The sequence below is a fragment of the Lasiodiplodia theobromae genome, assembly GCF_012971845.1.
Source record: "Lasiodiplodia theobromae strain AM2As chromosome Unknown scaffold_41, whole genome shotgun sequence".
Taxonomy (NCBI): Eukaryota; Fungi; Ascomycota; class Dothideomycetes; order Botryosphaeriales; family Botryosphaeriaceae; genus Lasiodiplodia; species Lasiodiplodia theobromae.
In genome coordinates this window covers 106,731-119,314 of record NW_023336521.1, presented here as the reverse complement: position 1 = coordinate 119,314, position 12,584 = coordinate 106,731, and the positions used below count along the sequence as shown (strand labels likewise).

General features: G+C 58.3%; 4 protein-coding genes across 4 annotated transcripts; 2 read left to right on the top strand and 2 right to left on the bottom strand.

Moving 5' to 3' along the window:
- Positions 1-1,403: 1,403 nt before the first annotated feature.
- On the top strand, positions 1,404-2,801 carry LTHEOB_10746 (F-box domain cyclin-containing protein; the record flags this gene model as incomplete). The annotated part of the gene is made up of 1 exon (XM_035507425.1): positions 1,404-2,801. One exon carries the CDS (start codon positions 1,404-1,406, stop codon positions 2,799-2,801), a length of 1,398 nt encoding a protein of 465 aa, XP_035367101.1.
- A 363-nt stretch (positions 2,802-3,164) lies between these two features.
- LTHEOB_10745 (Hexose transporter protein) lies at positions 3,165-4,941 on the bottom strand (the record flags this gene model as incomplete). Its single annotated transcript, XM_035507424.1, has 4 exons — positions 3,165-3,688; positions 3,744-4,114; positions 4,175-4,690; positions 4,739-4,941. 4 exons carry the CDS (start codon positions 4,939-4,941, stop codon positions 3,165-3,167), a joined length of 1,614 nt encoding a protein of 537 aa, XP_035367100.1.
- Positions 4,942-5,642: 701 nt separating this feature from the next.
- Positions 5,643-6,946, top strand: LTHEOB_10744 (Isopenicillin N synthase; the record flags this gene model as incomplete). The annotated part of the gene is made up of 5 exons (XM_035507423.1): positions 5,643-5,880; positions 5,931-6,048; positions 6,098-6,467; positions 6,524-6,560; positions 6,618-6,946. The coding sequence occupies 5 exons, from the start codon at positions 5,643-5,645 to the stop codon at positions 6,944-6,946; spliced, it is 1,092 nt and encodes a 363-aa protein (XP_035367099.1).
- Positions 6,947-8,309: 1,363 nt separating this feature from the next.
- Positions 8,310-11,867, bottom strand: LTHEOB_10743 (uncharacterized protein; the record flags this gene model as incomplete). Its single annotated transcript, XM_035507422.1, has 6 exons — positions 8,310-9,591; positions 9,639-9,919; positions 9,974-10,620; positions 10,693-10,809; positions 10,952-11,464; positions 11,636-11,867. The coding sequence occupies 6 exons, from the start codon at positions 11,865-11,867 to the stop codon at positions 8,310-8,312; spliced, it is 3,072 nt and encodes a 1,023-aa protein (XP_035367098.1).
- Between the last annotated feature and the right edge of the window lie 717 nt (positions 11,868-12,584).

The window sequence follows — 12,584 nt, the reverse complement described above, 5'->3', positions numbered from 1 at the left end:
CCATCTCCACCTGTATGCTCTGAAGATAGAACAATCCCCAGGCAATCAGCGGCCCGGCGACAACGACGCCCCAGAGATACCACGTACGCCGTCGGATCAGCTGAACCAGGGACCAAAACGAGCCGAAGAATAGGATGAGGCTCGGTAGCAGGCCAAGGAACAACAAAAACATGTACATTAGCGGCGATCCATATCTTTTTACCGCTTTGGGCCAGGGATTGTAAAAGCCACGGGTGTGTAACATGGCTGCTGAACAAGAAGGCTGTTTTTTCCTTCGTTGAGAGGAAGGAGGGAAGTAAAGTACGGATGCTCCCGCGACGAGGCGGGATGCGGGAGATGAGGCTGTTTTAAGCGCGTATTCTGGGCCGCGCGAGATGTATTTTTAGCCAGGTACTAGCTCCAAATGGATCTGTGGGGGCCGCAACATCACGCCAGTTGTGGTGACAGGACAAATTTACTTAAGCGAAAGGAATGCTCGAATATCAAGAATTGAATGATAGATTCGGGTTGGGCAGTGGTGGCTTTTCAAGAAGTGATATGGGACATTAAATGTTTTAGTGAAGTGTAGGGAGTTATCGAACTACTAATAGAATATAGTCCTTATGGCACGATGTCCTCCGACATTTTCGACCATTCTCATTTTGTCTGTATGATCTTGCTTTAATAGTCGAGGATTAGAGCTTCGGATAGTCGGCTGATGGGGTAAAAATATAACATATGATGGACATTGAAGTGGTTGAGCGTGAAATAAAAGCTCATATAAGAAGTGAGCAAAATTAAGATGCTCCGCGGAGCCTGACCGAATATATACGAAAGAGAGCGACGATTACAGAGAGGTGAATTAGATGTCTTAGATTGATTTGAACCAGTCAACGGTTAGCTTGAGTGAACGAGGCTGTGGTATATCGCCTCGAGGTGAGGCATCAAGGCATCAATGGTCATGTTCAGTGGTGGAAACATAGTCAGGACGCGAAATAAGTGAATGATGAAGGGGCTCGCAGCGATTCTGGAGGCCGAGGGAGGTTGAGAAAAGGCGTGTTTCACATGTGTACAGAATAGGAAGGCAGCACATCCCTGTCGTACATCCGGTAGGCATGCCGGATCGCAGACGGGCCGCAAACGGGGAGAAGTCCTGATCACGTGGAGAGGCACGTGGAGATCTGTGCCCCGGCGCTGCCTTTTTTAAAGGCGGTTCTCGTCTCCTTATCGTGGACACGCTGCTGGAGAAACAAGTCGGTGTCGCATAATTATTGCGCGCAAAGCTTAGCCGCCGTTGCCTGCTTTTTCGTTCCAGACCACTCGACCCCGGATCTTCAGGGTCCGGAAGCGCATCCGATCCCCAGATTCCCAACCACGACGGAGAGCCGGACTTTCCAGCCAGTCAGCAGCGCGACATCCCGGTCATGGCCTCGCCCAGCCTTCCCGCGCTGCCCACCGAGCTGATCCAGGAGATCGCTCGGTACCTGGATTCGCCAGGCCAGCTGTCGCTGCGCCTCGCGTGCCGGCAGCTGCACGCCAAGACGCACCACACTTTCCTCGACGCCCACTTCTCGCGCCGCCGCCATCTCTTCACCGAGCACAGCCTGAAGGGGCTCGTTGCGCTCGCCCAGCATGCCGACCTGGGTCCTGCGGTGCGCCGGCTGGACCTCAGCCTGCTGCCGTTCGAGCAGCAGCGCGACCGCAACGCCATGCACAACCCGACCAGCCCCTTCCACGTGCCCTGCCCCTTCCGCCGCGCCGCCCTGACCGTCTTCCTCAACGCCCAGGCCCGCTGCCGCCGCCAGAACCTCGACGTCGAGCTGCTGACCGAGGCCCTGCTGCGCCTGCCGAACCTGCGCGCCCTGCGCGTGCGCAACGAGCCGCGCGGCTGCTGGGGCTTCCAGCGCCTGGGCCGCGAGCTCGGCTGGCCCGCATACATTGCGTGCGGCAGCCGCGGCCAGCAGCACGGCGCTCCGCTCTTGCCGGGCACCTACGCCTTCGAGACGGCCCTCGTGGCCATCGCGGCCGCTGGTGCCGGCGCCGCGGCCATCGATGAGATCGAGGTTGAGGGCGGGCTGCCGCCGAGCGCGCTCGTGCTGTCGGACTTGAGCATGGCAGAGCAGCTGCGCGCGCCCCTGGCCAACTTGCGCGTTCTGACGCTCTTCGTGAATCTCCCGCTGCGGACCGTCGTCATCGGGGACCAGGAGGCCGGAGGAGGAGCTGGCGGGGGCGATGCAGTGGCAACGGACGCGCTGCAATCCAACCCCCACTTCCTCTCGCTCCTCCCGAACCTCGAAGTGCTGCGGCTGGGCGCCGCCAGGGGCCGCACGAGCAACCTGGACTGCTTCCTCGCTGAAGTGTTCTTGGACGTTGCGCCGCGGAAGCTCAAGGGCCTGCACCTGCTCCACCTCGACTGCCGCCGCGATGTGCTCGTCCCCATCTTGCGCCGCTGCGAGACGCTCGAGTACCTCGTGCTCGAGGACGGCGCGGTGCGTGATTCCTGCTGGCGCACGGCGATGCGGTACGCGGCGGAAGCGCGACATCCGAGCTTGGCCGGCGTGCTGTGCAAGCGCTTCGAGGTGCTGCCAGACGACGAAGAGGACGAGGACGTAGCCGAGGGAATGAGTCTGGACGGCGCGCGCGACGGTGACGGCGACGACGGGGAGAGGTCACCGTTCTTGGAGTACGGCGATACTCCGGGCCCGGCGAGGCATCTGGTCGTGGACAGGGAGGATAAGTGGCCCGGGCAACAGTTGCCCTGGCGGTTGTTTATGACACTGGAGTTTTGGGAGAAGGATAGGGTGCTTTTCCAGATTCAGTGAGGCGATCTGTTTGAGATATCCTGTGTATTTCCTTTTTTCCGCCGGCACGCATGTTAAGACGTAAAGATAAGATGACCTGTATTAGACTATAGCTTTGCTGATGTTAGATGTTTAGATATACGAGAATGCAGACATACAATAGGGCAATAGATTTCTCTTCCAAGATAATGCATTGGTCATCGTTTATCGGTACTAGCAATCCAACCTTCCCATTGCGGTTGGCTTGGACGCTGCAACACTTAGCGTACCGATCTCACGTCCCGTCTATCAACGGGCGAAATCCGTACATTTGAAATGTTACGATCCAGCCTTACTAAGAATACACCGTCACCTCCACCCATTCCGATCCCCGACATACCCACTTCAGACAGCTGCATGACCGTGCGTCTCAAACGGCAAGCCAAAGCACACAACGCCCACAGCAACCCACAGCGCGGCACTGACATAAATGGGCACGGTCGAGAAGCCGACGTTGGCGCTCACCAAGCTGGCGACTAGGCCGCCGAACCTCAGCAGGGTGGCGGCGGTGCCGGTGCCGGTGCCCCTCAGCGGGCCGGGGAAGCTCTCGGGGGTGAAGGCGTACATGACGGCGTACTCGAAGTTGCCCAGGATGCCTGTCACGCACTGGAAGGCCAGGTCCTGCGTCTCGGTGCGGGCCGCCGTGTAGGCGAAGAGGAAGACGCCCGTCAGGATGGCCGAGAGCCCCATCATCCACCGCCGCCCGAACCGCGGCGTCTCGACGAGGAAGCCGGCGCTGATGGGGCCGAGGATGCCGACCGACGAGACGATGCAGTAGTTGCGGTACGTTTTGGATAGCGACGTCGCGGCGCTGAATTTGGTTTCGAGGTAGGAGGGGAGGAAGCCGAAGTAGAGGGGGTAGGCGATGCCTGTGGGCTTGTCAGTCTCTGGGGAGAAGAGGGAAGAGATGAATGCGGAACGTACCGATGGTCAGCCAGATCAACCAGGTCAGGGTCGTGTGCAGGGCGAACTTGCGGGTTGCGAACAGGTTCTTGTAGTTGACGCCCTTGTAGTCCTTGAGATTCTCCCGGATGATCTCGCGGCGCGACAAGCCCTTCTTCGCGTCCTCGTCCGTTGTCGCTATCCCAAGCGTCACGTCGATGTCGTGGAGCATAGCCAGCGTCAATGTCTCAGGCTTGCCGTTGTAACGCGCGATGTAGTTGACTGCCTCGACCGCTTCGGCATCGCGCCCCTTGGACAGCAGGTACCGCGGGCTTTCCGGCATCTTGAAGACGAAAATGCGAATAATGCCAAAGGCCATGGCAAGGGCGCCGAGCGTGATCATGGTGTAGCGCCTGTTTTTCGATTTCCATCAGTTCTGGAATAGATAAGGGGAAGGGTGGAGCAACACATACCAGCCCATGTTGTCGCTCCTAGAGCACGTGGTATAGTCGGATCCAGACGGACACGAGTAGTTGGCCAGGAAGACCCATCCGATCAGCGAGACGATGACCTGGCCGAAGTTCCACCACGCCGACAGGGCCGTCAGCAACCACTGATGGCTGCCAGGCACGAACTCGAGGAAAATCATCGAGTCAACAGGAACGTTGCCGCCCGCGGCAGTACCGATGACGGCCCACATGGCAGAGAAGGCGATGAAGTTCTGGGATCCGGCCACGGCACAGCCGAAAATGCCGCCAATCATGATGGTGGCGTTGAAGGCGGGCTTGCGCCCGATGAAGTCGGCCGAGATGCCCCAAAAGGAGGCACCCAGGATCAGGCCGACGTAGTAAGCGACGCTGCTATAGGACCGCTTGCTGATGTCGCTGAACTCCATGGCCATGGCTGGCTGCACAGTCGAAATGCCTTGCGACCAGAAGTTGTCTGCGATCCATCCGAAGCCGGTGACGACGAAGAGAAGCCATTGGTACCTGCAATTTGTGAGCATGCTGATGGACTCGGACGATGCTGCTACTCACTTCCCCATCCCTATTTCCGTCAGGTGCTTGCTGACGAGCTCAGACTTCAGCCTGTACGAGTCGCTCAAGCAATTGCCGTAGAAGTCGCGGACAGCAGGGTCATCGATGTCCTGCACCTTGCCCTCGCCGTAGGACGCGGTTTGAGTGAGGGCGTTGGATGTCGGCTCGTGGCCTTTCTCCTCTTTGATGTCGTCGGACGACATTGCGGTCGGGCTGGGTGGAAGTGGGAAGTGAAGGACGGAGAAATGCAGGAGTCCTCGACTTCAGTCGCCTGGGAGCACAGGTCGGCGGGATATGTATAACGGTTCAGTATGACACGCCTCCCCATGCTCACCCAGCCAAGTCTTGGAGATGGCCAACAGCAGCCGTTCTGAGGCGCGCTACAGGCATGTTGCCCAAAACGGTTAGCCTGGTACTACTTGCTCGAGATGCAGCCAATGCCATGACGGGCTGCATTCAGCACATCCGACATTTCCGCAGCAGCTCGCCCATGAAGAAGACGTCAATCCTTTCCAGCGGGTACTCACCCGTCTGATACGCGCTTTGCACAATAATTCAGTTGACGGTGATACTGGCAGCGCTTATCGGGGCGGGCGATAGCCGATTGTGGTTCCCTGGTCGAGATGCCGTCGCTCGGCTTATCAAGAATGGGGGCGTCCTCCCACTCTTCGCTAGCGTGCGGGGAAGTAGAGCGGAGTGGTCGTGCCGCCGTGACTAAGCGACAGTGGAGCTAGAGTGGTGCGACATCCCCGCCGAGGACCCTGGTTGCTCGCTTCCCAAAGTGGAATTCGGAGCCTGAAATTCTGATATATCATTTCGACTTCACACTACCGTCTCTACACCCGTCATCATTATTTAGCTTCCCGAAAAGGCAATCCACCACTCCATTAGCACTACCATCGCCATGGCGGGTGAGCCAAACACATCTCGCAGCCCTCCGCTTCTTGATTTCGCTTCCTTCTACGACTCGGACCCAGCAAAGAAACAAGCCTTTGTCAGCCAAGTGCGCGATTGCTGCTTGCACAATGGCTTCTTCCAAATCACAAATCACACTGTTCCCCTTGAGCTCCAGGAGCGCATGATGGCATGGAACAAGAAGTTCTTTGACCTGCCGCTGGAAGAGAAGAAGAAAGTGGGAAAAGGTGGGAAAAAGAATGTACGGAGAGGAACCTGTTGCTGATCAATTCCCCAGAACTCAACACTTGGAATCGAGGCTATGAGCTGCTACGCTCGCAAATCCTGGAAGAAGGCACGCTTCCCGAACTCAAAGAAGGCTTCTACGTTGGCGATGAGATCCCCGTCACACACCCGTGAGTGTCCGCTTCGCCCGGGGAAGAAGTCGGCTAACCACTGCCTCAGATACTTTGTTAACAAAAAGCTCAACTCGGGACCAAACCAGTGGCCCTCGCCCGAAACTTTCCCAGGCGTTGACGACTTCAGAAGCACGTGTATGGACTATTATTATGCTGTTGTAGCGCTGGCAAAGGACATTCTGAAAGTCATTGCGCTATGTCTCGATCTCTCCGAGGACCACTTCCGCGAATTTGCGACCGATGCCGTGGCGACGATGCGACTGCTCCACTACCCGCCAACCGAGAAGGGTGATGGCGCCGAGAAGCTGCAAAGAGGCATTGGTGCGCACACGGATTTTGGCGCCGTGACGCTGCTGCTGCAGGATGAGGTGGACGGCCTGCAAGTTTGGGACAAAGAAGTGGAGCAGTGGTTTGATGTGCGTGAACCCCCCTGCACCATTCCCTCTATGTCGATGCTGATTTTATTCCACAGGTCATGCCCGTAAAGGGCGCCTTTGTTGTAAACCTTGGTACGTCCTTCATCCCTTCAAGGGAAAAATATATCACTGACTTCTTCCTCGTTGTAGGAAACCTCATGATGCGCTGGACCAACGACAAGTACATTTCCAACACGCACCGCGTCATCAACAAGTCGGGTAAGGAGCGGTACAGCATCCCCGTCTTCTTCAGCGGCAACCCGGACTACGTCATCGAGTGCCTGCCAAACTGCCGCCAGAGCGAGTCCGAGGCGCCCAAGTATCCGCCAATCACCGTCGAGGAGGCCGTGAGCGGCAGCTACCGGGAGAGCTACGGCCGCGCCGAGAAGTGGAAGGAGGAGATGCGCAAGAAAGAGGAAGAGGAGAAGAGGGCAAAGGCTGCCAGCTTGACGAGCGCCCCGGCCGTGGCTGTGGCTTGAGGCTTTCCTTGTTTTCTTCTTCTTTAACATTCTTGCGGCTGGGTCGAGACTTTGCGCCTCCGTCTTAATTGTATGCAGTTTCGAAAATACGAAGCATATGCGTTCGGTGCTCAATGCATCAGCAAGGGACCCTTGTTCAGTGATAACAGATTGGTACATTGTAAGCTGGCCCACGTAGACTGAAAGCGATGGTGAACAGGATACAGAGGGCTGCAGAGATGTAGCATCCCTCCAATCGGTTTTGCTGCTCTACGAAACTGTGCTGTTGGGGTGCCTGTTCAATGTATATCCATGCATAAGTCGGAGTGTTGGATGGCCGACTGCGGCTAATGCCATGTCGTCGTTGTTCCGTACTTGGCTTAGGTGCGCAGCCACAACGACCAGGCCTCGCACGAGCCGCACCATCTCTCCACCATGATGGAGAGCAAGCAAGGAACGACAGCAAGGTTCATCGCCCCCAAGCGTGCAACTTCGAACGTAGCAATAATCATAACAATAGAGATATTATAACCATTAAGACGGGCGGCATCGACGAAAACCGGTCCTAAAATAAGAGCCTCATCACAGGTGTGCAGAAATAGAAGGGCGATCACACACGGACGGAAGAATCGCCCGCAGTGTCGATGACGTTCTCGAAGCGCGCGCCGCCCTTTTTCATTTATTTAGATTGCGGCCCTCATTGCTGTAATTAAGATGGCGCGCGTATATTTCCGCTTACGGCTGCCCTCGCCAAAACACCTCTCACCAACAACAACTACAAACCTGTGTGCCAAAGGAGCGCGCGTCAATTTTCTCCCGCTCGCCTGGCTCGTCACTCGACGTCTGTGGCTTTGTTTTTCCCCGTCTCATGTACTACCACCCATCTTTTCTTTCCGTTACCGCGCCGCCCTTGCATTGAATGCTTTCCAACCGACGCAGCGACCATTAGATTGCAATGCAATGCATGCACCTCCGTTCGCTTTCGCTTTCAACCACGTCCCTGCCCCGCCCCCAATTCCACCATCCCCACTCCCCCAAAAAAACAATAACGCGAAGAGAGGCTCACAATCTATTATATGATCACCCGCTTCCTTCCTTTCCAGACGCCCCCAGGAGCCGCATGCCTGTCAACCTCGAACGTAGTAATATAACGCTTTGTCGAGCGTGGTTGGCGTTAATTATCCAAACACCAACATTGCTGCACATATCCTCTCCACCACTAATCTTGCCCTGAACGATTCGCTTAGGTAGCGAGCAGTACATCATTCGCTTCGTGAACATTTCACATGACATTCGTACATTCGTATCGACGCAGAAGGTATCCCCAGTTCAAACACCACCACCACCACCACTACTAGACAAAAGGAGGCAAAACAAATCAATCCTAAGCCAACCCATCCGCACCCCCGATCATCCGCCACGGCACCAGCCCCTTCAGCACCATCATCCCATCATGCACGACCGCCCACCTCACCTTGCTCAGGTGCCTCGCCACCACCGCCGTCAACCCGCTAGTCCGCCGGCGCACGACGGCCGGCCGCAGTGCCTTGGCGACGGCTTCGAGATGGCGCTCGGCGCTGTCGTCCTCCCTCCTCCTCGACGCGGCCGCCGACGGGGATGCCGGTGATGAAGCGGCAGCAGCGGAAGACGAGGATGACGACGGCACAGAAGTCATGCATCCCACCAACGCGTCCAGCTCCGCCCCGGCATCCCACACCATCTCGTCCTCGTTCTCGTCCGACGGCACGTCCACGTCCTCGAGCTCGGCGTCCGGATCCATCGCATCCGCCTCGATGTGCCGCTGCTGAGCGTCGACGGCGCCCGTTGCTGCTGCCGTCGCCGGTGGAGGTTGCGGCCGCGCGTGCCACCACGCCCAGCACGTCAACGTCGCGAGGTACAGGCACCACGGGTAGTGGAACAGGCCGCCCGCGTCGAACGCGTTCAGCCGCTCGACGCCCTCGCGGATCAGCAGCGCCGCGTGGCGCGCAGCCCTGGCCGCCCGCAGCCGCTCCAGCTCGTCGGGCGCGCTCGCCCACCGCTTGACCACCCGCTGCGAGCGCACGTAGTCGGCACGCCCCACCGGCCGGCCCAGGATGTGCCGCGCCCCCGCGTAGATCTGCAGGTCGAGGAACTCGGCGTTCAGCAGCACGTGCGCCGCGTGGTACACGGCCGCGTTGGCCGTCGACCAGGTGACGAACTCCTGCCGGAGAGGGTTGGTCGCGTTGTCCGGGAGCGTGCAGAAGAGGTCGAGGTAGTTGGTGCAGTACGCGTCGAAGTCGGCCTTCCATGTGTTGTACGACGTCGACATGCGCGTCTTCCAGTCGCCGATTGGGTGCTTGCCGACGAGTCCGAGCGACGTCTGGTCCCTGCGCTTCATATCCCACGAGATGGACATGAGGCCATGAAGAAGCAGGAGTCGAGAGAGAGCATTCAGATTCCGTGGAATAGGCGGGGCACCAGGCGTCAGGTAGGCCTTGACCAAGGACAAAAAGAGCGGGGGGCTCTTTTGCTTCTTACGGAGACGTTGCCAGAGCTCTGCAGAGTCGGCCTCCCAAAGCTGCTGATTGCAGGGTAGGTTGGAGCGAAGTTCAAACGCTGACATGCAGAGAGACTGACAAAACAAAACAGCGTGTTGTACGTCCCAAAGAAAGCAAAGGTAAGCGAGTCTAAGAAGTATCAGTCATATGATCTGTGAAAGTTTGGAATAGCTTACCGTTTCTTCTGCTCTGCTTCTGCCCACTTCCTCCAATCATTGTCAAGATCACCCGAGCAATCTTCCGTGAACAGTGTGCGGATTGTCTGGCAGTCACTCCTTCGGATGAGATTGATGAGTAACCCATGGAAGAGGTGTGCCATGTCGTGCTGTTTCTGGCCAGCGCGGCTTTTTCCAAAGCACTCCACCAGCAGAATCGTCTGCAGGACCCACAGATCCGGCTTCGCATTGAACCCGGCATGAGCAAAAATCTGGGGTCGGAGGACGTCATGGATGCAGACCTGGTCATGTGAGCAACACGCGATTTGCACAGGTACAATTAGCTTGCAACTTACTGCCATCTGATGGGCGTCCTTTTCGCAGTATGTTGCTCCAAGTAGCAAAACAGACACGAGTAGCAACGTCTCGACATGAGAAGCGTCAAACGTTGGCTGGTGAATCAGGGGGTAAGCCGTGTTGAAGCGTGTAAAGTACAGATCACAGTAGGTCTGTAGAGAGGAGAGAGACAATAAAGGGTGGCTCCGGGAGATGTAAAGCCCATCAGGCGTGATTGGTCTGGCCGCCTCAATCACGTCCAACACTTGAGCACGGGCCACTTCATCGATAACGGGAAGACTGGCGGAGCGGTTCATCGAGGACATGGGCCGTTCGAAATCAATGCCGAAATGCGCTTGGCGCGCTGCAAGGGAATCGCGGGCAGCTTTGGCGCTTTCTTCGTTGGGCATGCTCAGGGGAGTGGGGGCGTTTATTATGTGCGAGCGTCCGATTGCGGCACTGCCCACAGCATGGTGCTTTTCTGCAAATTCGAGACTGGGAAGGGAGATGGTGGTGGAGTCTGGCAGGCTCATGTCGGGAAGCACTGAGGAGTTGGACTGGGGGTGGGAAAGGGTAGCTGAAGGCGCGGTGGGGGCCGCAATCGAAGGTTCATCCGTGGAGAGAGGAGCAAGCTCACTAACAGCTGGCGTATGCTCTGTGGGTACGCCTGTAGGGAAAGTATGAGTGGATGGCCGATGATCAGGAGCAGCTTGGTCTACGTGCGTTGCTGTGAACGTACCAGACAGGATGTCTGGGGTCGAGGCCGAGAACTGCTGCGCTGCTGTTGCCCCGAGATCGACGTCAAATAGCCAGTTATAGTTGTTCATGGTCGTGAAGGGCATGTTGAACGAGCTGGCTGGGAGGCGGTCAGCCATGGTGACCATCAGGCATAGCGTGAGCACCAGAAACAGGCTTGAGCAATTCCGTTCATTATTCAATTAAGACGCTGGCTTTCCCCACATAGTCCGGCTCCCAATAGAAGTGGAACGGAGACATACCAGTGTCAGGATTGAAGATGTCGTCGTAAGGCACATCGTCCGACAGATTCCTTAGACTTGACGCCTGCAAGCCGCCTGCATTCGACCAGAAGCGATCCGTCTCTTGCGCCAGCGGTTCCAGCTCCGGATAGGGTTGGGGCTCAGGGCCGGGACTGAGCTCGAGCGGCGGAAAGACCCAAGTTTCGACCGTCGGGTCTGTAGTAGCGTCGCACGCGTCTGACGATCTCCTCCCGTAGCCGTCCGACTGTGAGGAGTGCGTGCTGGAGATGGGGGGCGAGATGGGGGCGTCGCCGCCGAGGGCGCGGACGGCGTCTTCGATAGAGTCCGTGGTGGAAGTGGACAGTGACCGCTGGTGCTGGTCACCCGAAGAGCCCTTCTTCTTGCCTAGGTTGGGCCGCTTGGTGACGATGTTGCCGTCGTGGTCCTTCCACATGCGCTTCCTGGTGTTGAGGACGCCGGCCCCCTCGGCGCCGGCCTCCTCGTCCTTCTGCCTGTGGCGCTGCATGTGTCGCTCTGCGGATCCATGTCAGCGCTCGAGCAATGGGTGGGGGAGGTAGGTGGGATAGGGCTGGACCCCAGCAACGTGGGAGCCCGAAATAGCTGGCAACCCCATTCTTCAGAAAGCTTGTGGAGTAGCTAGCGCTTAAGAGAAGGGCCGCGGGCGGCACTCCCGCACGCACTTACCAAGCAGGTCTTTGCGCTTGAAGTGGGCACGGCAGCGCTCGCAGGTGCTCTCGCCGGCCGTGTGGTTCAGCAGATGGCGCTGCAGGTGCTCGGAGCGCGTGAACGCGCGGCCGCAGCCGTCAAAGGCACAGGCAAACTTCTTGGCCGCGGGGTCGCTGGCGGCGGCGGAGGTGCTGCTCTTCCGCCGCGCGTGCGTGCGCTGGGCGGCAGTGGAGGGCGAGGTGTTGCGCATGGCGAGGGGAGGTCAATTGGTAGAGTGGTGGTTAGTGACGCGCAGCTGCAGAAGCTCTGAGCCGGGTGTTGCTATGGCGGAGGAAGCTGTCGAGGCGTGCGGGCGGCCATGGCGGTATGGACTACTTGACATGTCCGCTTATCGCGTGGATCCGACGTCGCATCTCACTAGACCCTGGAGTGAGCCGCAGGGAGCCACTCGCCGTTGCATGGACTCCGCAGTATAGCGGTCGGATCGTCGAGAAGTTGCCGACAAGACTGGCGCCGCGCTACGCGATGACTAACCGCGTCCGGGCCAAAGATGGGGCGAGGCGGCCACGGTGGGGGTTGCTCATTCCATTACCAACCTCCTGCCAGCAACATATCAGACCCAGCTGCCGTGTCGCAGAGCACAGGTGCCCGCAACGCTTGCCTCGCCGCGTATCACTGGCTATCGCCGGCGCGCACAGCCAATCGGACGCCCCAGCGGACTCTCCGACACGCGGGCGTTCCCGGGCCCGCTGGTGTTGCTCTGGCGCAGGCGCGTCGACCTGCCCCTCCTACCGCTCGCTGCGCCCGCACGCGCTCCCGCTGAGGCGCGCCGCGATAGGCCGGCGGATAAGCTCGCTCCGCCTAACAAGGCAAGTCCTGGGGCCTTCCGGCAAACGCTGTGTTTCGCCGAGGCCCTACATCCGCCCTTCAAATGCCGCCATCCGTTGATTGACGCGCACGTTGCCAT